Raw genomic sequence first — 26069 nt, forward strand, 5'->3', positions numbered from 1 at the left:
GGATGGAAAGAGAAAAAGAGGGGGTTTGGGGATGCTGGGGGGAGTTTCCTGCGGAATTTTGGGAATTTGGGGGCCCTGCACGGGGCCAGTGATTCAAGGCTGAGAGTCCCTTCAGGCCTGAGCTCTTCTCGCCCCAAAACCCACGGTGGGGTTTTAATTAACCCCAGAGAGGAAAACCCTGCACGGGGGAGAATGAAGGGGGAATGAGGATGGGAAAGAGGGAGACAGAGCTGGGAGCACCAGGAGGAGCAGGGATGCTGCCAAGGGGGATTTTCCCACTGAAGGACATGCAGCCAGAAGACCCTGAAGGGATAAAAAAATAATTCAGTGCCCCAAATGTCTTAAAAATTATTAAATGCCCCAAACCTATAAAAATAATGCAGTGCCCCAAATATCCTAAAAATAATTCTGTGCCCCACAGGAGTCTGGCACTCAGGGATTCTGTTGCCTTTTTAGGACTTTTTAGCTCCACTTTGTTTAAGGATGAAAGATTCCTGGCTCGTGAATCACGGTCGTGGCACCCAGGAATCTGAACCTCTGTGTGGACCCTTCTGACACCCATGAATTAGGGGATTTTTCCTCTGGTAAATATTCCTGCCTCCACAGGCAATTCCCTTTGTTATTTCTGGACAAGGAATGGATGGAGCAGCGTCAGGGACAACATCCTTGCAATATGGTGGGTCACAGGATCCTCATCCCAGCGTGGCTCACAATCCATTTATTATATTTTGGGCTTTTTTAGCCGTGGAAAATCAGGCAATGGAAATATTTGTGTCTCACTTCCAGTTTGCTCTCCTCAATCCTTAAAAATGCAAATTTCAGGAGTTTTTGAGGAGTTTTGGGGCAGCACAAGGGGGTTTTAGCAGTGCTGGGGAGCAGGCAGGACTCTGGAGGGGGATGAAGAGGATGAAGCACAGTGGGTTGAAGGGATTTGTGTCCAAGCTCGGAAAACATGGGAACAGCAGCTAGGAAGTGACTCCAGGGCCTTCCTCGCTCTGTGGAATTCCGGAGTGGACACAAACAAACTCTCATTAAACCCTTCCCTGCCTTCTCTTGGGATGGGGATGAATCATCTGCCACTCTTGTGGGTGATAAAAGTCTTCAGAAGCCAAAAAGGGACCCAAATTCCTTCTCCACTCTTCTTGGAAGAACTTGTAAAAGCTGCTCTATAAAACCTCCTGGCAACTTCTCCTGAGTTTCCAGGCCCCCTGGTCACTTCCATGGGGGCAAACATCTTCCCCGTCCCTGGATGTCCCATTCCCAGTTGCCTCTGGACACATCAGCAGTGGCCTGGATGGTTTCCATGATTTCCACATCAGCTCATGGAAATATTTTCACTAATCTGGGTGCAATTTTTGCCCTCCATGAGCCTCAGGCATGTGAGGAAAAAGCACAGAGGCAGCTGGGAAAAGGGAAAGGGAAAACAGAACAGGAAGTGCCATCGTTGTTCCTGTCGTTGGGCCTGTCCGGAGGTCCCATCCTGACTCTCCCAGCACAGCCTCCAGAATAAATCAGTTTAAATTGCATTTTAGGAAAAATTTCTTCGTTGCCAAGCTGTGGCACAGCTGCCCAGGGTGGAGGCACTGGGCTGGACCAGTAACCTGGATCATGGCTGGGGTGACGGCATCTCCCCGAGACAGGGAGCTGTGAGCCAACAGAGCTGAAAATTCCCTGGGAACTCTTTGATGAACTTGCAGTTACTTTGGATCAGACCTCCAGAAAAGTGGGACAAAACCATACTGGATTTCATCCCAATCCCAAAAATCAAACAGGCCCATGGTGGCTAAATTTCCCCCAGGCCAATTTCAAAGATATTTCAAGTACCTTTTGAGCAAATCTCTGTCATCCATCCCTCCATCATCCATCCCTCCATCATCCATCCATCCATCCATCCTCCATCATCCATCCATCCATCCATCCATCCATCCATCCATCCATCCATCCATCCATCCATCCATCCATCCATCCATCCCTCCATCCATCCATCCATCCATCCATCCATCCATCCCTCCATCCATCCATCCATCCATCATCCATCATCCATCCATCCATCCATCCATCCATCCATCCTTCATCCATCCATCCATCCATCCATCCATCCATCCATCCATCATTCATCCATCATCCATCCATCCATCCATCCATCCATCCATCATCCATCCATCCATCCATCCATCCATCCATCCATCATTCATCCATCCATCCATCCATCCTTCATCCATCCATCCATCCATCCATCCATCCATCCATCCATCCATCATCCATCCATCATCCATCCATCCATCATCCATCCATCCATCCATCCATCCATCCATCCATCCATCATCTATCATCCATCCATCCATCCATCCATCCATCCATCCATCCATCATCCATCCATCCATCCATCCATCCATCCATCCATCCATCCATCATCCATCCATCCATCATTCATCCAACACATTGGTCTGGTTTATAACTCTCCCCCATCCATAAATTTGTCCCACAAATATCCACGGGACACAGTTCCCGCAATTTATGCGAAAATAATCAAGCAGCCCTGGGATACAAGAAAACACCAAGGAGAAACCCAAACAGAAAAATTCCTTGGATGTGAGTGCCCAGACTCAGGGGTTTGATTTTTAGGAGAAGAAGAAATCACATCTTCTGCTCTTACAAAATTTAACAGGGACAAAAATTCATGGATGAACTCAGGCCAGCCCTGCTGTCAGAGAATGTTGGGATGTAAGCTTCCTAGGACTTCCAGGAAACGTGTAAATATTGGGATGTTGTTTGGAGTTGTCATATTTTCCTGGATTTACATAAAATGGATTTTTCAAGTAAACTAAAAAGAGCTGGATTCTCTTTCCTTGCTTGTTTTTTCCAGCCTGGACAAACAGGCTGCCACAACAGCCTAAGCTCCTTATGATCCCACTGTGTCATTCCTACCTTGGGACAGGGGATTTCAGTCCCCCCAGCTCAACAATATGCAATCATCCAAGGAGTAGCAAGAGTTTGGCTGCTGTAAGGTTTTTGCTGTCTGGGTTTGGAATTATGGAATCATTGAATGGTTTGGGTTGGAAGGAACCTCAAAGCCACCTCACCCCTGCCATGGGCAGCGTCACCTTCCGTTATCCCAGGATGCTCCAAGCCCTGTCCAGCCTGGCCTTGGACATTCCCAGGGATCCAGGGACAGCTACAACTTCTCTGGGCACCCTGTGCCAGGGCCTGCCCACCCTCACAGGGAGGAATTTCTTTCCAGTGTCCCACCTAAATCCCCACTCTTTTAGTTTAAAACTGTTCCCCCTGTCCTGGCACCATCTGGCAGCGTCCCTCTCCCTCCTTTTTCACAAGCCCCGCTGCATTCCCAGGCGATGGCGGGGGTGCCCCTGGAATTCCCCGGTCAGTCTCGCCCGGTGCCAGAGCGGGGAGGATGCGGGGACGGAGGATGACGGGGGGATGCGGGGGTGGGATGTGCTAACGGGGGATGCGGGGACGGTGGGGGCTGGTCGGTCGGATGGAGGCGGAGGCAGGCGGGGGAAGGCGGTCCCGGGGACAGCGGGGGACGGCGCTCGCCGCCTTCCCGGCCATAAAACAGCGGGGCCAGGGCCGGGCGGGCGGAGAGGAGCGGCGGGAGCGGCGCGGCCGGAGCGGCAGGCGGGGAGCGCAGCGGAGCGGCCGGGCCGCCCTGCCGAGGTAACGGGGGCGGCGGGGTCGGGGTCCCCCGGCCGGGGAGCGCCGGGACGGCTGCGGCTGCGGGGCTGAGCCGGGCTGTCCCCGCCGCTGCCCCCGCTCAGGTCCTCGCCGCTGTCACCGCCGCTGTCCCCGCCGGGTCCGCGCCTGGGGCGGACAGAGGGGACAGCGGGGCCGCTCTGTCCGTGTCCCCCGAGCCCCCAGCCCGCCGTGGGCAGCCCCCCTAGCCTGACAAAGGGATGCGAGCTCCGGGCACGGGCGGCTCCTGCCGCTGGGCTGTGCCGTGGGCACGGAATCGCCAGGGAAAGGGAGCCAGTGCCACTGAGGGAGGGGACCGGGAAGCCGGGACCGCGCTGATCCTCTTTCCATCCTTCCGTCTCTTCCTTGCCCAAGTCACTCCTTGTTCAAAGACGATTCTCCCTGTGAGCCGGGAGGAGCAGTGAAACGCTGGTTCAGCTCTGCCCCCGTGCCCAAAAGTGCCCACGGAGTTCTGTCTTTGTCCTTTAGTTGCTCCTAAATTTGTGTTGGGATCCTTTGGAGCAGCTCCTGGGAATCTTTGCGGCAGGACATGGGGACGGGGCGAGCCCTTGGGCTGTTCCTTGGGTGTGGGACCAGTCCTGGGGGGTCCCAACCTCCGAGCAGACCCAGGGCAGCACTGAGATCACCCAGGGAGGGGGCAGAGCTGGAGGTCAGCCCAGGGAAGCCCTTCCCTCCGTGGTCTCCCAAATGCCTGCACAGAGCACGGCATGGATCCAGGCTCCGGCTGCTGAGCCAGGTTTATGTAAGCTGCTGATTTGCAGTGTCAAGAGACATCCAAGAACCGGCTTGCCTTTGGAAAATGTACAAATCCGTGGCATCTGCCACGGAGCAATTGCTGTAGCAGCAGCCCAGGATTTGTCTTGGTCCCAGCCCCTTGGAGAGGTTCTGCCGTCTCCCAGTTTGGCTGCGAGTCCGTGTTGAGCACTTTCCAGGAGCAAGGACAGAGCAGGAGTGCCTAAAGGCTCTGTCCCTCTGTCCCTCTCTCCCTCTGTCCCTCTGTCCTTCAGGGAGCTGGTGCTGCTTTTCCCCAGCAGCCCCGGGGTGCTCCTTGTGTGGCACCACAGCCCCTCCAGCCCCGGCTCTGCGGGGCCCCTGCGCCGGGAGCTCCTCCCTCGGCAGCTGCTGCTGCCCGCAGGATGCCGGGCTGGCGGGTCCCCAGGGTGTGACAGCCCTGCCTTTCCTGTTGTTGACAGCAGCCCCACGTCCCTGCACCTTCCTGAGCAGAAGGGCCGAGCCCCTCTGCTGCCTGGAGAGCTCCGGTGGAGATGGCACGGTCAGCCCACGGGCAGTGTGCCACGGTAGGGGAGGTGGCTTTGGATAATGCCGGTTGTTCCAGGAGCCAGGGACTCGGGAAGAGAGATGACTTCCACACTCCTGGAGAGACAAGGATCTGGTCCTGCCCTGCCTGCTGACCCAAACCAGGCATTTAGTGGTGGCTTGGCAGTGCTGGATTGGACTCCATGATCTCAGAGAGCTTTTCCATTTGGAACAATTCTATGATTTCATGTGTGATCTAGCTTGGGATCGTTTCCAATCACCTGGGACTGGGACAATGGCTTCGGGCCCCTTGGGATGCCCTGCAGTCAGGTGGTATCAGGGCAGCGGGCTGTGTTTTCTGGCAGTTCTAACACAGTTTTGACATGTTTGCGCTGCAGGAGGGAGCAGCGAGAGCTCACCATGGCCCTGGCAGACCCCGCGAGCTGTGCCAAAGGCAGCGAGGACAACAACCCCTTCCCTGACATCATCGAGCTGAACGTGGGGGGACAGGTGTACATCACCCGGCACCCCACGCTGGTCAGCGTGCCCGGCTCGCTGCTCTGGGAGATGTTCACGCAGAAGAACGCGCGCTCGCTGGCCCGCGACAGCAAGGGCCGCTTCTTCGTGGACCGGGACGGGTTCCTGTTCCGCTACATCCTGGACTACATGAGGGACCAGCAGCTGGTGCTGCCCGAGCACTTCCCGGAGCGCGGCCGGCTGCAGCGCGAGGCCGAGTACTTCATGCTGCCCGAGCTGGTGAAGCTGCTGGTGCCCAAGCTCAGCGAGCAGAACTCCCTGGGGGACGATCCCTGCCAGAGCGACCCCGAGGAGCCGTCCCCCGGCGCGGACGCCGCGCGCAGCCTGAGCTCGGCCGCCGCCGCGCTGCCCAGCGCCGCGCCCGGCGCTGCCGGCACCGAGGGCCGCAGGGCAGGGTTCATCACCATCGGCTACCGCGGCTCCTACACGCTGGGCAGGGACAGCCAGACAGACGCCAAGTTCCGCAGGGTGGCCCGGATCATGGTGTGCGGCAAGACCTCGCTGGCCAAGGAGGTCTTTGGGGACACCTTGAACGAGAGCAGGGACCCGGACAGGCCCCCAGAGAGGTACACGTCCAGGTACTACCTCAAATTCACCTTCCTGGAGCAAGCCTTTGACAAACTGGCCGATGCCGGCTTCCACATGGTGGCCTGCAACTCCACGGGCACCTGTGCCTTCGCCCACGAGCAGACGGACGACAGGATCTGGACCTCTTACACCGAATATGTTTTCTATCGTGAGTGACACAAAACCAACCCTCCGCCAACCAACCACTGACTGTCCCTTTCCCGTCCCGTGCTGGCTGTGGCCTAGAAGGTAGAGATCCACCCCCGAATCCCGGCATCCTCCCTTTGCCTCCTTTTCAGTTGCTTCTTGGGTTTTTTCCCTCCTCCTTGCTCCACGTTGAACCTGCCCAGCTCTTCCTTGTAGCAGCTGCTGACCGCCGACCTTCCTCCCTCTCTGTGACTTCTGCGGCCGCTCCCAACCCTCCCTGGATGTGTGGACTCGGACACTGCTGTGGATGTGGGCTGGGTGGGAGGGGAGGGACACGCTGGACACTGCTCTGGGCTGGCATTCCTGCAGCTGGATGGGCTTGGACACTGGACTGGGCTCTCTGTCCCGTGCAGCTCCACGGGATCCCGCTGCACACACCGGGACCTGCCAAGGGGGTTCAGAGAGGAATGCTTGGGATAAAGGCATGGGAAAGGTGGGAAGCAGAGCCGGGGAGGGGGTGGGGGTTGGGAAGTGGCAGCCTGGCAGCGCGGCTGGATTGGCAGGAGCCCTGTAAGCAGCTTAGCCTGAGACTGGCAGCGCTTGGGAAGGGGAGAGGCTCCCCCTGTGCTCGCAGCTCTGAGCTGAGACATCGCCCTGGCTCTGGGATGCCTCGGCGGGATTTTGGGGGGATTTTGGGGAGGGTGGGAGGGGCAGATGTTCTGTGAGGGAGGTGGGGGGGAGTGGGGTAGGCTTGACGTTCTTGGGGGTGTAAAATGCTTATACAGCTCTCCAGCTCCTTGGAGCCTTGTCAGCCAAAAAGTCCCTTCATTTTTTCTTGAGAGCACAACAGGAATCACGGGGATGAGGTTGGAATGCTCCAGTGGTGTTCAGGCCACAACTTCACCCAGCAGAGGGAATTTTGGCCATTTTGGTGATCTCCCATGAGGAATCTCCAATCCCAGCTCTCCAGGCCCTCCTGGGGCTGGAGCTGCTGCTGCTGCTCTCCCCCACCGAGGAATAAAGGGACAGCCCGGAGTGGCTGTGTGCCCAATGCCCAGCTGGCACAGGACAGGGGAGGCTTGGTGGGGAGGCTCCAAGAGGAGAAGGAAGGAACGAAGGAACACAAAGTTATCAGAGCCTCTGTGTCCTGCTGGGCAGGATCCCAGGGCAGCACATCCCCAAGCCCAGCCCTGGGTGACGCCCAGCCCCAGCTCTGGCACACAGCCTCAGCCTGCAGGGGAGGTGAGCCTGATGTCCCTGATGTCCCTGTCTGCCACCTGTGCCTGTCCCCTGGTTCTCTGCCACCCATTCCTGGCACCCACCACCCATTCCTGACATCCACCATCCACCCAAGGCACCCATCATCCATCCCTGGCGCCCACCCCCTATTCCTGCTCCTGCACCCTCCATCCCTGTTCTCACCATCCATCCCTGTTCCTACACTCAATCCCTGCTCCCACCCTCCATCCCTGCCCCTCCACCCTCCATCCCTGCTCCCACCACCCACCCCAGCCCCAGTGGAGCTCCTGGAGCAGGAGCTGCAGGATCTCCTCCCCAGCTGGACAGCATCCAAGGGGCCATTCCAGCTTGGGATTCATGTGGGAGGAAGGTTTGCAGCTCCTTCCTGGAGAGGAGGGAGGGCGCTGGGGGCAGCAGAAGTTTCAAACCAGGTTCTCCCTCTCTCCTGAAGAAGGGGAAGGCAAAAACGGTATTTTGACATTTTTCATGGTCCTGTTCCTCATTCCAACAACCTCTGGAAGAGGAAATGACAACAGGCTTTTAAAGAGACAAGAAAAAGGAACTTGAGATCTGTGTGCACACAAAGAAAACCTTTAAATAAAGGGGGAGGGGACCTGCATTCCATATTTGCTTTATCTTTTTGAACTCGAGATTTTCCTAAGTAGGATTGGGAAAAGAAATTGCTGCCTTGTGGGAAATGGGGCTCTTTTGATGTTTTTCCCCACTGAAACTGGGCTGAAAAATTGATCTCCTGGGAGGAGGAATTTTTGCCTGAGGGAGAAACCAGAATGGCAGAGTCACCATTCTGGGGGTTTTGATGTGGCAGGTTCTGGGATCAGGGCTGATCCCCCGCAGGAAACACGAGCAGGGGTTATTCCTGAATCCTTCCGGAGCCCAATGGTTTTCCTGGAGACTGAGACTTCACGAAAAAATCCTTTTGTTGAGATCCATCTCCACAAAAATGCACCCGATTTGGGGTTGTTTCTTTTCCTTGCATGTATTTATTTATAGGAAAAGTGTCCTTGTCATGGCTGGGAGGAGAACCTGACACATTTGATCCCCAGGAAAGATCTTGGATCAAATAAGATCAAATTTGCTGGAAAATGGTGGCATGGAAAAGCATCTCAGGGAGGTTTCCTCCTCTGAACAATCCTGGCAAGCTGGGAAGAGCCAGACAGGGCATGGCTGGAGTGAGCTGGGAGCTCTCAGGGCCTCAGGGAGGCAGTGAAGAACCAATTCCCTGATGCTGCCTGGTTTGTCCTGGGAATATTCCCATATTTCTGTGATTCCCAGACCCCAGGCTCCTGCTGGGCCATCCCTTGGGCTTGTCCAAATCACCCAGAGCTGCTCTCCTTCTCTTGTCCTTGTGCACCCCCCAAGCACCTCCCACCCCCAGGCTGTCCCTAGGGAAAATCCAGCCTTGTCCAGCTCCTTCCCTGCTGGGTTTGGACTTGGAGGTGGTTTTCCCTGCCCACCAAGAGGACAGGACCCTGCTCCTCAGCTTTCTGCCAGTGCAAGCCGGGTTCTGGTAGCAGCATCCTGCTCTTTTCCAGGAGCTCCATCCCAAGATCCTCCCACCCACTGCATTTCCAGGGCTGGGGAGAGGTTTGGGGTGGCCCAGCTCAGTCCTGGGAATGCTGGCACCCCGAGGGTGGGCACGTGGGCAGAGCACACCTGGAGCAGGGGTGGCTGGCACGTGTCAGGGGGGATTATCCACCTTGTCTGGGAAAACCGGGGCCGGCAGGGATTCCTGGGATTATTGAAATCTGCCCCGCACTGAGGACTCAGCAGCTTTCCTCGTCCTGCTGGGAACGGGAGCTGAGCGCTGGGTGGGTTTGGGATGGGTTTTAAGGTCCCAAGGGGTGTGCAGGCAGCAGATCCCGCGCGGGTCCCTCAGGAGCGCCTGCCCTCCCACAGAGCTCAGCACACACCCAGGAACGTTCCCCTGAAGAGCTCCCGGCTTCCCAAGGGCACTTCCCAAGGGGACACATAACCCAGCCTCTCATTTCCAGATTCCTGGAAAAGCCTCCATCCCAAAATAAAACCCCTGGTGGGAGGGAGGCAGAGCAGGAGCTGGGGCTGGCTCTGCCCTCCCAGGCAGGCACCTGCCCACAAATTGCCGGTTGTTCCTCACAAAAACTGAGCTTGAGGAAAAGCCAGAACCCATTTGTCTCCATCAGGCACTTCTGCCACCCCTGGAGAGCATCTGGAAACACTTTGTGTCCTCGGCCTGGCTCCAGCCCCTCTCCAGGGGCACCCTTTGGGGGCAGAGGGGTCCCAAAGATGAGCTCTCCCCACCTCGTGGAGCAGCTCAATCCCATGGGACGGGGACGAGGACAAGGAGACTCCTGTGGGGGTTAGAGGGGGACACAAAAATCCCATTCCCACTCCTGATATCCCATCCTGCCACAAAAGTCTAAGGGATTTGATGGAATGTTGAAATAGGAAGGATTTGGTGATGGAGGAGAGGGAGAAGCAGCTGGAAGTTGGAACCAACCTCTTCCTCTCTCGAATAACCAGGGAATGGTTGGCTTGGAAAGGACTTTAAAGCTCATCCAGTCCAGTCCCACCCCCTGCCAGAAACAGGGACAACTTCCACCATCCCAGGCTGCTCCGAGCTCCCTCCAACCCAACCAAAATCTTATTAACTTTAAAAGCAAACCCCCAATACTCCCTTTAACAACGTGGGCATCCAGCACTGGGAAAAGCCACCGGAGAGTGGGGGGGTTTTCCAATTGCTGCTGCAGAAACTGCAGCCTGGATGCTTTGTTTAGGAGGGGTTTAACAAAACAAGGGCTTGGGCTCGGCTTAGCAGCTGCAGCTGCTGTGCTCTGACCACAGAGAGACCTCTGGGCCTCCTTCCCAGGGCTGTGGGGAGCAGGAGGGGGAAGGCGAATGAGTGTTTGGGTCTCTTGGAGATTCTGGGAGCCGTTGGATGTGTTGGATTCTGGCGAGTGCTGGAGAATTAGCCAAATAAATCAACCTGCCCTGACAGTCTGTGCTGAGCTTGAGCAGGCTGGACTTGGGGGTGTCCAGGTGGTTTCCTTCAAAGGCTCTGGCAGTCCAAAATGTTTTCCTTCATTCCAGGTGATGGATGTCTGGGAATTATACCCCTCCCACCCTGCTCCAGGAGAGCTGGGCAGGATCTGAGGGAAAGATGTTCCTGCAAATAACCTAAACCAGATTCCAACTGAATCACTTTGGAGCCAAAGCACAACCTCTGCATCCCAAAAGCTTGCTGTCCCTCCTTTCCCTCCTCCAGGATAAATCCCAGGGGGATAAATCCACTGGTATGCAGAGCCCACCAGCATCCTTAAAGGATGAATCCTTCCTTCACCCCCACACCCCTAAAAAATCCCATCAGGAATAGATTTAAGGTCCCTTCCCACCCAAACCAGTCTGGGATTCTGGGATTCCATGATCTGGAATTGTGGAGGGAGATGGAGCCTTGCCATGGTCCTGTGCCATCATCCCAAGGATCCCTGTGGGAAGCAGGGAGGAGAAGCACCTTGTTCCCTGGACGGGAAATCCCTGGAATGCTCCTCCCAGGAACAACAGCCCCTTCCCAGCAGGAGCGGGCATGAGGGGCTGCAGATTTTGAGGCCATTTCACAAGGAAAACTGCCTGAAAAATCAGATTTTTCCCTCAAAATGCAGCTTTTGAGTTCCCGTCCAGGTAGAACCATGGACTATTCCGAATTGGAAAGGACCCACAGGGATCATCCAGTCCAGCCCTTCAGGAGTGGCCCCTGCAGGGATCGAGGTTTGTTTGGCTTTGGTTTGGGGCCCTTCCCGGGACTAGGGAGGGCCCAGCCCCAAAAACCCAAATAAAGCCCAAATGTTTAAGGCTCAAATATGAAAAAAATAAATAAAGGAAACTCAAAAAAAAAAAAAAAAAAGGAAAAAATCAAGTTTTCCTTAGCCAGCCTGGTGCTGTGGGATTGGCCGGACAGGGAGTGTTTATTGGGGTCAGATGAGGAGCGCACAGGGAGCTTTGGGGACCTGGAGAGCCCAAAGGGACCACAAGACAACCTCAAAGTGGGGCTTGTGCCTCGCCCAGCCTGCCCTGCCTCAGTTTCCCCAGGAACAGTGTGAGGAAATGAGTCCTTTGAGGTCCTAATGGGGCTGTTCTGGAGAGCAGAGCTCTGCTGGGAGCCGTGGAAAGGATATCCCAGGAGTTCCCTCCCCTCTGGGATGTGGGGAAATCCTTGCTCTGCTGAAACACAGCCTGCCCGTATCTGGAACCCCAAGCACTGAGAGAACCATGGAACATTGTCCTGGAATCAGGGAATGGTTTGGAAAGGACCTTAGAGCTGATCCAGTCCCATGGGCAGGGACCCCTCCACTATCCCAGGTTTTTCAAGCCCCACCCAACACCTTCCCGCTCACTCCAGCTGTTTTTAACCGGGCAGGATAAAAAACCCCGCCGGGTTTCGCTGCTTGGCCCCACCTGGGTATCAGTTCCTTACAGCTGGGACTTCCAGCCAAAAATCCCAGGATAAACCCAAATCCTTCCCCTCTCCGGCAGAACAAGGGATTAGAGCTCGTTCGGTGCCGTTCCCTCTCCCTGGAATTACTCCCTGAGCACAGCCATCATTCCCATTAGTCCCTAATTTGCGGTTAATGGAGCGCTTTAATCAAGCCCAAGGATTAAATGCCATTGAGGAGCTCCCGGAGCGGCCTTTTCCAGCTGCAGGGATGCCGAGCCGGGATGGCTGGGGGTCTGAGGGTGAAGGGAAGGGATGGCAGGGGACAGGGAGAGGGCACAAGCGACATTTCGGGAGCAGAGTCTGCACTTAACTGAGAAAAGACAGAAGTAAACAGGAAATCGTTTCGCAACCTCCCGCCACCAAAGCTTCCCCTGCTCCTCTCCGCCGCCACGGACCCCAAAGGGCTTCCCAGAAAAGGGGTTTTTCCCTGGATCCCGAGATGCCTCTGCTCCCATGGGATCGCCTTGGCGTCTGGGGGGTGCAGCAGCAAACCTGGCACCCTAAAAATCCCCCTGTGCGGGGAGGGGAACCCGGCTGCTCCCCCAGAGGCAGCGCGGGCAGGAGCAGCCACGGGCTCCCATCACTCCAAGAGATGCCAGCAGGGATTCTGGAGCAGGCAGAGCCTCCCTGACGTTCGGGATTCCCGATTTTTCCTGCAGCTCTTGCACCTTTTAAATCCCCAGCTGCTTTCCCAGCCCCTCTCCCTGTCTCTGTCAGCGCCTTCAGCCGCTTCAATGGAGCAGCTCCAAACCCGAGGGGAGCGGGGGCACGGCCAACGTTCCCCATTTTATTCCCAAATTATTATTGTCCTTTGCGTGCCCGGAGGGGATTTAACACAACCTCCGGGGGAACACAAAAAACCCATTAACTCCGCGCCGCAGCCTTTAACTGGCATTGGGCTCCAGGGGAACTGAAATCCCCAGGTCCTGGTTTGGAAGGATTCCCGGTCTTCCCGAAGTCAGCAAAAGGGGCCAGGAAAGCACTTCCAGCAGGCTGGAAAGCCGAGCAGGCCCTGAGGGGCTGCGATAAGGTGCTGATGCTAAATAATACTCCTCCCAATTCCTGACATTTCAGTGGTTTTAATCCACACCCCCCCAGCAAACCGCAGCCCCTGGAAAGCGCAGCTGCTTCCTTCCAATGGGATTCATTTGTATTTGGATGAGGAATGAGGTTTTGGCACCAGGGATCTCCACCGTGAGCGGCTCCTCTCCCTCCGGAGCTGAGGTCATCCAGCAGTGTCGTGGAAATGAAGGACAAACTGTCCTGGCGGCTGTCACCGAGCCCTGGCAGGGGCCAGGAACCCTCCCGTGTTCCCGGGTTTGTTCCCAGACCTGTGCCCGAGCTTGTTCCCGGGTCTGTTCCCGGGTCTGCTCCCAGGTTTGTTCCCGGGTCTGTTCCTGGGTCTGTTCCCAGGTTCTTTCTCAGGTCTAGTCCCCGGTTTGTTCCCAGGTTTGGTCCCAGCTGTTCCCAGGTTTCTTCCCGGGTTTGTTCCCAGCTCTGTTCCCGGGTCTGTTCCCAGGTTCTTTCCCAGGTCTGTTCCCGGGTTTCTTCCCAGGTTTGTTCCCAGCTCTGTTCCCGGGTTTGTTCCCAGCTCTATTCCCAGCTCTATTCCCAGGTTTCTTCCCAGGTTTTTTCCCAGCTCTGTTCCCAGGTTTCTTCCCAGGTTTGTTCCCAGCTCTGTTCCCAGGTTTGCTGGGAGGGGCTGCTTTCTCCTGGGGGAGGAACGTTCCTCCATCCCCTCCTTCCCACCCCGGGATCTGCCCCTTCCCGCTGAGGCTGGTCCCACCTGCCCTGCTCGTGTTCCCACTGGATCCTGCAGCAGCAGCAGGCCTGGAATTATGGAATGCTTTGGATTGGGAGAGACCTTGAAGCCCATCCCATCCCATCCCATCCCATCCCATCCCGTGCCACCCCTGCCATGGCAGGGACACCTCCCACTGTCCCAGGCTGCTCCAAACCCCCTCGATCCTGGCCTTGGGCACTGCCAGGGATCCAGGGGCAGCCACAGCTGCTCTGGGAATTCTATCCCAGCCCTTCCCCACCCTCCCAGACAGGAATTCCTTCCCAGGATCCAGTGTCTAGGGCTCGGAGTGGTCACTGCGACCTCCCGTGCTCGTGGATGAGATCAGCAGCTCCGTGTCCAGCAGATAATTAATTGGATCTTGGATGCAAGCATCGGAGGGGGCTGGGAACAGCTGGAGCATCTCGGGTCTGCTCAGAGCAGCTCTTCTGTGCTGATCCATGGAAGTTTCTTTTGGTTGGTTCATTTTGTTTGTGGGGTTTCTTTTTTCTCTTTTTATTCCGAAGACCAAAATCAAATCAAACAAAAATGCCAAGCCATTATTTAAATAATAGAAGGAGCTCAGAGCCACTGATTTAAAGGGATTTAACTCCAACTTAAAGCCCAGAGTGCTGCAATTTCCTGATTAATTCTTCCACAAACAAACAAACAAAACACCAACCAAAAAAAACCCAAAAAAACCCAAGGATAAAACCCCTCCTAGCCTTGCCCCTGCTCTCCCGGGATCCTTCCCGTCCCCCAGTGAACATTTCCAGCTCTCTCCTGAGTGTCTGAAGTTCACTTAAACCCCACCAAGGTTTATGAAACATCCAGGGGACATTTCCAAGGCACATTCCTGTGTCCTGTTTGTCATTGAATCCATCCCACTGGAAGATTCTCCATCAGAGCTGATCCCAAGGTCCTTTCCCACCAACCTCCACCACCCCATTATTCCATTTCCTCCGTTTTCCTCTTGGCTTTTCCCCTTTCCCCCTTTCCTGGGTAATAAAAGCCCTTCATCCCGAGCTGGCCTCTTGGGAACATCCCATTATTCCATTCTTTATATGTTGGGAACAAACTCTTGATTCCATCCCTCCTTTTCTCTCCCTTAATAAGCTTTTAATCCATCCTGGAAGTTCAACAATCCCCCCTTGGCTCCAGAGTTTCCTTAAAAGCTCTTGGATGGCCTGTATCCAAGAGCCCTCAGGAAAATGGAATAAGTGCTCTCCATTAGCCACAAATTTGTGGACTGAGCATAAAACCAAGGGATTTTTTCCCCCATGTTTATTAGAAGGGTTTTCATTCTGCTTTTAATTATGATTTCAGTTTAATCAACACACAGCCACAATTCCTAAATGGAATTTGCAAATGTGCTCAGGTAAACCTTTTATTCCATGGAAAAATGCACATTTGGGATTAATTATGACGGGTGCCAAACTGATCATTAATGAAGCTTTAGGGTTAATTAGAACCAGGTGCAAATTTTTCAGGAAGGGCTGGAAACAGTGCAGAAAATCCCTTTTGTGGTAAAAAAATGTGTTTATTCCTTCAGCTCCCACATGGAATATCCCAATTTCCCTCTTTCCAACAATATTTCAGAATTAAGGGTAATTTTCACCTCCCTCCCCACGTTATGTTAATGGGTTTCCAGGGAAAACTCCAATAGCAACCGGCTCCAGCCAGGCAGAGTTGCCTCATTCCAGCCCCCTTTGCTCCCAACAAAAGCCATGGAATTAATAAAGCATTTGGGAAAGACTCCAGACTTCTCCTCCTTCCCTGTGAGCAGAAAGCAGGTTGTTGATCCCATTTCACAGCTGAGGATTTCCGTGATGGAGAGCAGGGAATATTCCTCAGGCTTCCAAGGAGCATGAGGGTGGCACCTTCACTTCTCCAGTGGAAAAACCTCGGGCTGTTGTGATGGCCAGGCTTGATCTGATCCCAAATCCTAGGGAAGGGGATGCACCAGGACACTGCTTTGGCCCTGCTCCTACAGGACATCTGCAATCAAAATTCCCTTTCCAACAACTCCCGGTTTTTGCTGGTGCAGGGGCAACTCTTGCTGAAATTGGGATGGGGTTGAGCTGCAGAACTCTCCCATGGATTGAGGGGTTTCCCGACTTCCAAAAGGCAGGAAATGTTGGGAGGAGCCCAGATATTTTGGAAAATAAAACCTGGCTGGGCTCATGGCACATCCAAGGGGAAAATCCCAGGGAATGATTTTTCACGGGACAGAACCACAGCTCTTGTTTTCTTCGCATCCCTCTCCAGTTGGGGGGAAGTTGTGGATGTGGACGAGCAGAATTCCATGATTTTGGGGCAGGATCCAGACCCACACGTGGGTGTGTAGGTGTGGAAGGAGGTCACCAGAATTGCCTGATCTCAGAGCGTGGATCCAGATCCAAACCTTCTCCTTTGTTTCCAGGTCCTGTTGTGCGAGGCCAACTCTCCAGGCAGCTCTCCAGGCACTGCAGCCTTCCAGGTAAATCCATGGAAAAGGATGTCCTGGGAGAAACCTGGGAGTGGGGGAAGGAAGAATCCCAAGCATTTGAGTTTCAGCTGTGGCTGTGATTCCCGAGGGTCCCAGAGCTTGGTGGCTTCCATCCCTTCACCACATCCATGGAATGTCCCCAAAGCCATGGTGTTTGTTGGAAAACATGGATTTGAGGCCAGAAGTGGAGTTCAGCCAACACTTTCCAGTGGTGGCTTTGAAATCTTCCCAAACCCTGGGAAGCAGCAAGTGCCCATCTGAAATCTGAAATAAAATGGGATTAATGCAGCTTTTCCAGCGGAGCAGAGCACGGACAGCCAGCACATGTTATCCCTGGGATGAGGGAAACCAGGACAGAGCAGCTCCTCTGCTCCCCCTGTCCCAGGGATTAACCCAAAATCCCAGAGAGCCGACGGGACGTGCTGGAAGAGGAACAAATTTCCAGAAAGCTCCGCCAAGGTGTGCAAAGCCTCTGGAAGGAGCAAACCCTCCCTCGGCTCCTGGCGCCGCTCCAGCCTCCGCCTCCTCTCCCCAATCCTATTAGAATTAGAGGGATAGAGCTATAAGAGGAAAAGTCCATCCCCAGAGCAGCGCTGACAGCTTGGCCTTTAAATCTTTAATAAGCACTGGCTGCAGGTCAGCACGTGGAAGTGGGAGTCCAGAGCCCTGGAGCTCTGCTGGAATGTTTGGGAACACCTGGAGAAGCCCAGCTGTGCAAATGAAATGAATGAAATTCAGCATTGCTCTTATTCCACAGAAAATCTTTTCCCTTGCACTTGTGCGCCAGGAATTCCATCCCAAGCCATGTCCCCGTGTCCTGTCTAGGTGTTGTTCTGCCCAAAAGGCTTTGGAATGTCCCACTGGAATGGAGCTCAGCTCAGATTCCCTCCTCCAGGACTTTGGGACTTAATTGGGTGCAAACCCAGCCGCTCTGGGATATTAACTGGGATTAGGAATGGAACCTTTCCAGCTGCACTGGTGGTGACCACAGAGCCTCTGGATGAAGCTGGTGGTCCTGGGAAGCAGAATGGTTAGAGCCTGGGAGGAACCAGGAATTGTCTCAGGAGCCACAATTAATGAGGGAGGCCATGGGCACAGGGCGTGCTGGGATCCTGCTGCCATCTCCTGGAGGCTGCACCTTCTTCTGGATCAGAATGGATCCTGGAGGTCCAGCCTGGCCAGGCTGTCTCTGGGCAAATTCCTGCTATCCTGGATTCTGGCAACTGCCGAACACAGAATCCTGCCCAGCTCTGGGGGGTTTGGGAGCTGGAGCACCCAGTTCCATCCTCTGCTTCCCACAGCCAGGTGGAGCAGGATTGCCTTTATCCCAAATCAGGGTGGCCTTGGCGAAAGTCTTCATCCACCTCTGGAAGAGCTGGATTGGGTGGGATATTGGGAAGGAATTCCTGGCTGGGAGGGTGGGCAGGCCCTGGCACAGAGTGCCCAGGGAAGCTATGGAAGTGTTCAAGGCCAGGCTGGAGCAGCCTGGGATGATGGAAGCGTCCTGGGTGATCTTTCTGGGAGATGATTCCCTGATTCCCTGTCTGCCTGGTGGGAAGAGCTGTGGAACTGGAGCATCCGGGGGATTTGCTGCTCTCTGTGCCAATGGGATGATCCCGCTCCGACGCTCAGTCATGGAGAGGCAAATCCCTTGGGTGGGGCAGGAACTGCAGCTGGATCCGGGCTCATCCGGGCTGTGTGGCAAATGGAAGTGTCTGTGTGGAAATGTCAGGGAAAAAAACGATGGAAAGCTGAAGCACTAATCCCAGTGTAGGATAAACACTTCTATTCCTCCCTGTTTGTAAATCCATGGAAATGAAGCAATATATGGAAAGGCAGGGAGAGAAAGGTTTAGGAAAAAGGCAGGAGAGCGGGAGCAAAGTAAGGAACAGCAATTCCTGGTGGAAAATGTGGGATACGGTTACAGGCACTGCCCAAATCTCAAGGATGACCCCAAGAAGGGTTTGGGGGGCACTGGGAGTTTTCCTGATCATTCCTCACCCTGGGAACCCAGCATGATGCTCTGGGAGGTGCTTTGGATTCCATTCCCATCCACCACTCTTCCCACATTCCCTGTGCATCATTTCCCCTCTAAGATTTTCTCCTTTGGGTGTTGATTTTTAGGAAGCTCCTGGCTCAGCCTTCCCATTCCTGAGCCCTCGGAACCAGAGCAGAGCTCCAAAAAAACCATGTCCTCCTCCGAGCCCATTCTGGACCTCAAGGGAGACACGGCAGAAGCACTTCCAGGTGAGAACAGCACTTCCAGGTGGGGATCAGCAATTCCAGGTGGGAACAGCACTTCCAGGTGGGGATCAGCAATTCCAGGTGGGGATCAGCAATTCCAGGTGGGGATCAGCAATTCCAGGTGGGGATCAGCAATTCCAGGTGGGAACAGCACTTCCAGGTGGGGATCAGCAATTCCAGGTGGGATCCTGCATTTCCAGGTCGGATGCAGCTCAGGCTCACCAGGAGCTGCTCCTCTTGGAAGAACTCTTGGCAAAGCTTTGCCATGCACACTATGGATCACCAATCCCAATAAATAGGCAGGTCTTAGAATCGTGGAATTATTTCTGTGGGAAAAGACCCCTAAGACCATAGCTCAGCCATTCCCATGTGTGGCAATACCCAATGTCCCCAAATGCCACAGCCCCAGGGATTTTAAATCCCTCCAGGAATGGGGACTCCACCCCTGCCCCGGGCAGCTGTGCCAGGCCTGGAAAAACTTTTTGGGGAATAAAGGGTTATCCAAAGGGATCGGTATTGGAAATGCAGGCAACCCCAATGAGGAGAGAGAATGATGCCTCTGACTCCATCTTATCAGAAGGCTGATATTACTTACTGATATTACTGAATTAATTACTTTATTTTACTATATGATTCTATATTGTATTACTTTATATTACATTACATTTAAACTGAATTTGCTAAGCACCCAGCTGCCTTTTACTGCGCAGCATTTCGTGACTGTCAGCTGGCAGCCCTGACCCCAACACACGTGGATTCAGTTGGCTAATGAATCAAAACACTCACTCTAGATTTTAATTATTAATTATTTTAGGTTAACAGTCTTTTACAATGCATTCTACTCGTGACCAACACAGGAGCAGTAAATGCAATAAGAACTGCTTTTCCTTTCTCTGAGGTTCAGAGAATGTGAATCTCAGGAATATTCTTGGGAAGTTGTGCCTTGCTTTTCTCAGTGAGGAGAAATGCGGCTACAGCTCGGCAAGGAGGGAAAGCTGCTTTGCTGCACGTGGTCCCGAGCCCTCCAGCCCAGGCAGATGTTTTGCTGATGCAGAGCAGGAGGCTCCAAGGCTCCATCAGCCCAGGCCCCTGCGCTTCACCGGGGTTTGACCTCTGGTGTCTGAATCCGCCACGATTCCCACCCCGGCCGTGAAGCTGGAGCGGCTGCTCTGGAAAAGTGAGAGGGAAGCATGCAAAGCCCTGCCTGGGACAGCTGCACTCCCAGAGGAGCCCCACGGCTCCTCCTGCTCATCCCATCCATGTTATCCCAAAGGATTGGGCAAGGAGCTGCAGCACCCCCACTCTGGGAAAAGCAAAACTTCTGCCCATGGAGAGAGGGCAGCAAGGGTTGGGAGACCTTTAGAGAGGGGATTGGGAGACCCTCGGAGAGGGAATTTGGAAGACCTGTGGAGAGGGGATTTGTTGTTCTTTTTCTCTATTTTCCTGGGAAATGCCAGAACTGGAGCAGATTAGAGCAGATGTTAAATTAATCAGTGACAGGGAATATCCACTGCTAAATGTGTCTATTTTATATCCATGGATAAAATAAGCAGGAAAAAAAAAGTACTTGGACTGCACAGATCCACAGGAAACTGCCTAAAACTGAGAGCAGAGCTCCCCAAAAAACAAAAAAAGGGAATGTTTTGGAAACAAGACCAGCTGCACAGGGGATGGATTGAATTGCAGGAATCAACTGTGATGAAGGCAGCCAAAATTCCAGCCCCAAACACTGCTCCCCTCGCTCCGCTCTTGGGCGCTGGCCCTGCCAGCTCCAGGGAGGGCAGGAAATCGGGAGAATCAGGAGGAATTGGAGATGAAAGGCGCCGTGGGATGAACGGGAACAGTAATTAGGTGCTGATGGATATCGGCTCGCTCAGGGGGTGGAGTGGCGAGGGCTGATTTAGATCCCGGCGGGAGCTGGCCGGGAATTAAAGGCACAAAAACCTTGGTCGGGTTTGTTCCAGCTCCAAGGGATTGAAGTCCTGAATAACAAAAGGTGGCTGGAGTTAGATCTCCATCTGTCAGTCCCGATTAAAGGCTAAAAAGGTCGGAATTGTGCAGCATCCCATGCTCAGGAGTCATGGAACAGAATCCCAGACTGGCTTGGGTTGGAAGGGACTTTAAAGGTCACCTAATCCCCCCTGCCATGGGCAGGGACCCCTTCCACTGTCCCAGGCTGCTCCACGCCCCAGTGTGCAGCCTGGCCTGGGACACTGCCAGGGATGAGGCAACGCAGCCTCGAGTCCAGGCTGGAGGCATTCCCACATTCCAGCCGTTCCTGCAGCCTGTGGATATCCACAAGCCCTCAGCAAACACTGATTTAATTTAGATGAAGGATCTCCAGGGCATTTCCTGCAATCACATTATCCCTACATGGACCGAGATCCTGCAAAGTGGAACATCCTTCTAAAACTGGCACACATTCCCAGAGCAGCCGTGGCTGCCCCTGCATCCCTGGCAGTGCCCAGGCCAGGCTGGACACTGAGGCTGGGAGCAGCCTGGGACAGTGGGAGGTGTCCCTGCCATGGCAGGGGTGGGATGGGATGAGCTTTAAGGTCCCTCCCGACCCAAATCATTCCTGGCCTCCAAGATCCCTATAAAAGATGGAATTGTGAGCTCCATACCCACAGGGTGATGTTTGTGAGCACATCTTCACAATTTGTGCAATCCCCAATCTTTTTCTCACAGAGAACCTGGGAGGAGCAGGGGAGCAGAGCTCCTGCCCACCACGGGACACTCCAGGGGCTGGACAATTCCTGGAACACATGGAACCAGCGCCAGCAGGTACCAGCATCCAGCTCTCCTCCAGCCCAGGGAGCTGCACCTCCCCTCCAAGGAACCCCAGCCCGCAGAAAAATCCCTGAAATCCCTGACCCCACCTCGCCTCCTCCTGGCAGCTCCTGTATGATGGAAGAAAATCTGGATTATTCCAGATTTTCCTTCCCAGGGAGGCCCTTCCTTGCCAGGGCTCCAAGGTCTTTCAGGAGGTGCCTTTTGCTGTTTGGATTTTTTTTTTCCCCCCAGCTTCTTGCTGAGCTTTTCCAACAGCAGGGATGAATTACAAAAGGGGAATCCAGGGAGAGTCGAGCTGGGTTTTCTGCCACCTGTGTCGTGAGTTTGGGGCTCCAACAACCCTCTGCACCTGAGTGTGGTGCCTCCTACCAAGGGATCAGGATTCCCTGGGATCCAGCTGGCACCACTGGCACTGCCAGGGCCCTTTGCCAGGGCCTGGGTACCAGAGCACATTGGCCCAGCTGCACGGGAAGCTCCCAGTGCTGTTCCCAGCTGGATTAATCCCATGAAACAGAACAATTCATGCAGAGTCAAGCCCTGAGTTTATGGGATCCAGTAGCTGGCACAGGGGCAGCTGGTTTGGATTGGGCGCTGGGATGTTGAGGATACACCCTGGGGATGCTCTGGATGCACCGGGGTACCCCCTTCCCTCACTTCCCAAACCCAACGTGCTCTTCCAGCTCATTTGGAAACTTCTAGACATCTGTTTGTTTGTTTGTTTGTTTGGGGGGGGGTTGGGGTTTTTTTTTTTTTTGCCCACATCACCCACGGTTAAGAAGCTGGAAGGAATTTTAAGATCCCTCATTTGGGATCACCCAGGAATGTCCTATTCCCCCCATCCGTGCCGGGACCCTCCAGCATCCCTGGGGATGGGAGCAGCGTGGGAGAGCAGCAAAGGCAGCGCCGTGAGCCCAGCCCCAGCTCCCGCCCTGCCGCAGCCCCTGCGATGACACAGCGCTGTCCCGGAGCCCGGGGTGGGGACAGCGTGGGGACAGCGTGGGGACAGCGTGGGGACAGCGTGTGCTTCCCGCGACACCGCGGCGGGAGCCGGTAATTGCCCCCAGCAGGATTCCAGCGGCTCCACGGGGCTGCTCGGAAGTGTCGCTGCTGAATTTAATTGGAGCTCTAAAGCACAAGTGGCACCGGGGAAGGAAAATCTGTGGGAGAAAAGATCAGAGAGATGAGCCAGGCCGGCCCCTCTTCCCAGCACAGCAGCTGGAGGGACACTCGGGGTGGTGGGGTGTCCTTGGATCGTCCAGGGTCACAGCCCCTTAGTGCCAGATGGGCTCAAACGTGAGGAAGGGTAAACCTGAGGAGGAAAACGGGGTGTCCAAAGCTACAGGAAAGAGGAGACCATGGAGCTGCTGCAGGGCTGGAGCCAGCCCGGGAGAGCTGGGGGTGCTCACCTGGAGAGGAGAAGCTCCAGGGAGAGCTCAGAGCCCTGCCAGGGCCTGAAGGGGCTCCAGGAGAGCTGCAGAGGGACTGGGGACAAGGCATGGAGGGACAGGACACAGGGAATGGCTCCCACTGCCAGAGGGCAGGGCTGGATGGGATATTGGGAATTAGGAATTGTTCCCTGGCAGGGTGGGCAGGCCCTGGCACAGGGTGCCCAGAGCAGCTGGGGCTGCCCCTGGATCCCTGGCAGTGCCCCAGGCCAGGCTGGACACTGGGGCTTGGAGCAGCCTGGGACAGTGGGAGGTGTCCCTGCCATGGCAGGGGTGGTGCTGGATGGGCTTTAAGGTCCCTTCCCACCCAAACCATTCCAGGATTCTGAGATTAGGAGCAGGGAAACTGTAGGGATGTGAGTTTGTAGCCTGGCACCAGCCCTGCCAGACCACCCAAGGACATCAGGCTGGTGGGATAGGAAGAATATTCAGGAGCCATTCCCTGGAAACCTGGATCTGCTCTCAGCCTGGTGACCTGAACAGTGCCTCAGACAGGAATAATGGGATGTAAAATGGAAAACTTTGGAAAATAAATGTTATCCTGAAGCAGCCACAGCCATGGGATGCTCTGGGAGCTGAGATGCTGGAGAGGAACTGAAGGATTTGAATTCATTTCCCAGCTCAGCCGAAGGCTCCTCCTGGGAATTTGGGCGCTTAAATTCCCAGCCTCAGCTCCACGTTTCCCAAAAGCAGCTCCCAGGTTCACAGATAAGATGATTAAAGCAGCTTTGAGGCTTCATCCCATCACTCAAATAATTTGGGGCAAAGATTCATTTCTGTAACTTCCTGGAGAGATTTGCCAAAGAAAATCCATCCTTCAAGGGTTCTGCTCGCTGGTGGATGACATTCCTGCTTCCACCTCCAGCAACTGCAGAGCTGGAGCTGCTCAGCAAATGTCAAAATGGAAAAAAAAAAAAAAAAAAAAAAAAAAAAAAAGAGGGAGGAAAAGGGGGGAAAAATTCCAACTCTGTCCTTACAAAAGTCTTCAGGGATTCAGGGAAAAAGAAGATCCCCCTTGACATTTTCTGCTTCTGTGCAGGGAGGAAAGTGGAGGGTGGGGATTTTAAATAGGAATAGTTCATTCCTTGGTTTGTATCTCTGCCACCAGGTGTATTTTTAGAAGGATTCCCAGCAGGTCTCTCACCTCCCTCAGGTCCCGCATGTCCCGCTCCTCACACTCCTCTCCGCTTTCCCTCCCAGCCCCCGAGGACGCTGCGGAGCCGAGGGAGAGCCCCGGGAGGAGGCAGGAGCGGGCTGACCCCGGGAACGCCGCGGGACCCGCCGGCCCTGGGCAGCCCATCCCCGGCAGGGCCGCCCAGCCGCAGGGGAAGGTGCCCAGCCCCAGCGAGTCCCCGCCGTGGCCAGAGGCTCCCGAGGAGTGCCCGGCCCGGCCCAACACCCTGGACTTGGGCAGCTCCCCGAGGAGGCTGGAGGAGGTGAAGCAGGCGTGGCAGCGGCGGGGCTGTGACCGGGCAGCGGTCAGGGAGAACGGCGTGGAGGCCACCACGGCCACCGCCACGGCCACCAACACGGCCACCAGCACTGCCACCAGCACTGCCAACACCACGGCCAACACCACTGCCACCAGCACGGCCACCAGCACTGCCACCAGCACGGCCAACACCACGGTCAACACCACTGCCACCAACACGGCCACCAGCATGGCCAACACCACGGCCACCACCACTGCCAACACCACTGCCACCGCCACAACCAGCAGCACGGCCACCACCACGGCCAACACCATGGCCACCAGCACGGCCACCAGCACGGGCAGCAGCGAGGAGCGCCAGGCCCTGCAGTCCGAGCTGGGCAAGTGCATCGAGGAATTCCGCAGGATCCGGATCCCGGCCGCCTTCCCCAACAAGAAGCGGCAGTGGCAGAGCGAGCTGCTGAGGAAGTACCAGCTCTGAGCGCACCCCGGCTCCCAGCGCAGGGAATGATCTCTCCGGGCTGGTGGGTTGCTGTTCCAGCAGCGGCACGGCTCCTCCACGCTCCCAAAACGAGGAGCAGAGGTGGCTCGTGAAGCCCATCCTGATGTTGAAAGGGTCTCAAGCCTGTCCCCACCTCGGTCACAGAGGGGATGCTCCACGGCCCCAGTGGCACAGGCACGGCTGGAGGGGGGAGGACAAGGAAGGATGTCCAGGGGGTGTTCAGCACCAGCAGAAATTCCCACATTTCTGAGACTGAGTGTCCCTGGCATTTGAAGCAATAAAATCGAGTTGGTGTCCGAAATGAGCTCCAGTCTCCTCATGGCTTTGGGGCAGAGATGGGAATTTGGCTCTTCAGAACCCTCCAAGTGGCTGGGAGATGGAGTTCCCTGAATTGCTTGGGTTTTGGGGCTGTGGAGGGGGAGACCAGATCCACATTTTTATTCCTTTTATGTGGAGCCAGGTCAGTAAAGTGTTAGGGGAAGTGTTCGGGGAAATGTTTGGGGAAGCTTTTAGGGAAATGTTTTGGGAAGTGTTTGGGGAAATGTTTAGGGAAGTGTTTGGGGAAGTGTTCACAGGGACATGGAGAGCACTGCAGTGTGAGATGACGCTGGGCAGAGCTGGCAGCCAGGAAAAGCTCTAATCCCACATCATTCCCTGCACAGGATCCCCAGTTCCCAGGAAACAGGCAGACAGGAGCTCAGGGAGCAGGGGAGGGGCTGAGCCAGGGCTGCAGTTGGAGCTGGAATTTGTCCATGGCTCTCTGGAGGCTCCTCAGCAGAACGAGCTGCAGAGGCACTGCCGGTGCCAGAAGGAGCTGGCAAACATTCCCAGCTGGATCTGGCACCTGCAGGCAGCCCTGTTCTCCTCAGGATTTGGGAATTACAGCTTCTCCCACTCAAGGACACGCTCCAGGCTCTCCCTGCCTGTGTCAGCCTCCAGCTGCAAGGGGCTGCTCTGCAGGGGCAGGCTGGATTTTGGGATGGAGGAGGAGGAGGATGTTCCTGGCAGAAGGCCTTGGAATTCCTTCTGATTCCTTCCTGGATGCTGCCCATGGTGCCTGAGGGTGACAAACACTGAACTCAAAAGCATTTTACCATCTGAGAGCTGCACGCCCTCAAAAATGCAACGAAAATTAAAATTAAATTAACAAATCCTTAACTGGGCACCAGCCAACACAACTGGCACTTGGAGAGGAGCTGTGGAATAGTTTGGAATCGTTCTTGGATGACCCTCTGCTCTCCAGGAGCAGCAGGATCCCTCAGGCTGCCCCTCCTCAGGGCCCTGTGCCGTCCAACCCCTGCAGGTGCTGCCAGAGTGCCTGCAATGGTCACACCACCACTTCCAGGGCTCATCCACAGGCAGGAGCAGCTGGGAAGTGACTCCTTCCTGTTCAGCCTTCAATATTTGTCCTCTTCGCTCAGAACAGGGCTCGGTTCCC

The 26069-nt window shown here is 55.1% G+C and overlaps 2 protein-coding genes across 2 annotated transcripts; both read left to right on the forward strand.

Annotated features, from left to right (window-relative positions):
* Positions 1-3616: 3616 nt before the first annotated feature.
* On the forward strand, positions 3617-6898 carry LOC119695068 (BTB/POZ domain-containing protein KCTD12-like). Its single transcript, XM_038122897.1, has 2 exons — positions 3617-3675; positions 5367-6898. The coding sequence occupies exon 2, from the start codon at positions 5389-5391 to the stop codon at positions 6247-6249; it is 861 nt and encodes a 286-aa protein (XP_037978825.1). The 5' UTR covers positions 3617-3675; positions 5367-5388; the 3' UTR covers positions 6250-6898.
* On the forward strand, positions 6580-25355 carry LOC119695067 (spore coat protein SP96-like). The gene is made up of 5 exons (XM_038122896.1): positions 6580-6712; positions 16150-16206; positions 18340-18462; positions 21148-21243; positions 23898-25355. The coding sequence occupies exons 3-5, from the start codon at positions 18405-18407 to the stop codon at positions 24608-24610; spliced, it is 867 nt and encodes a 288-aa protein (XP_037978824.1). The 5' UTR covers positions 6580-6712; positions 16150-16206; positions 18340-18404; the 3' UTR covers positions 24611-25355.
* Positions 25356-26069: the final 714 nt, after the last annotated feature.

Source organism: Motacilla alba, chromosome 4A, assembly GCF_015832195.1.
Source record: "Motacilla alba alba isolate MOTALB_02 chromosome 4A, Motacilla_alba_V1.0_pri, whole genome shotgun sequence".
NCBI classification, from domain to species: Eukaryota; Metazoa; Chordata; class Aves; order Passeriformes; family Motacillidae; genus Motacilla; species Motacilla alba.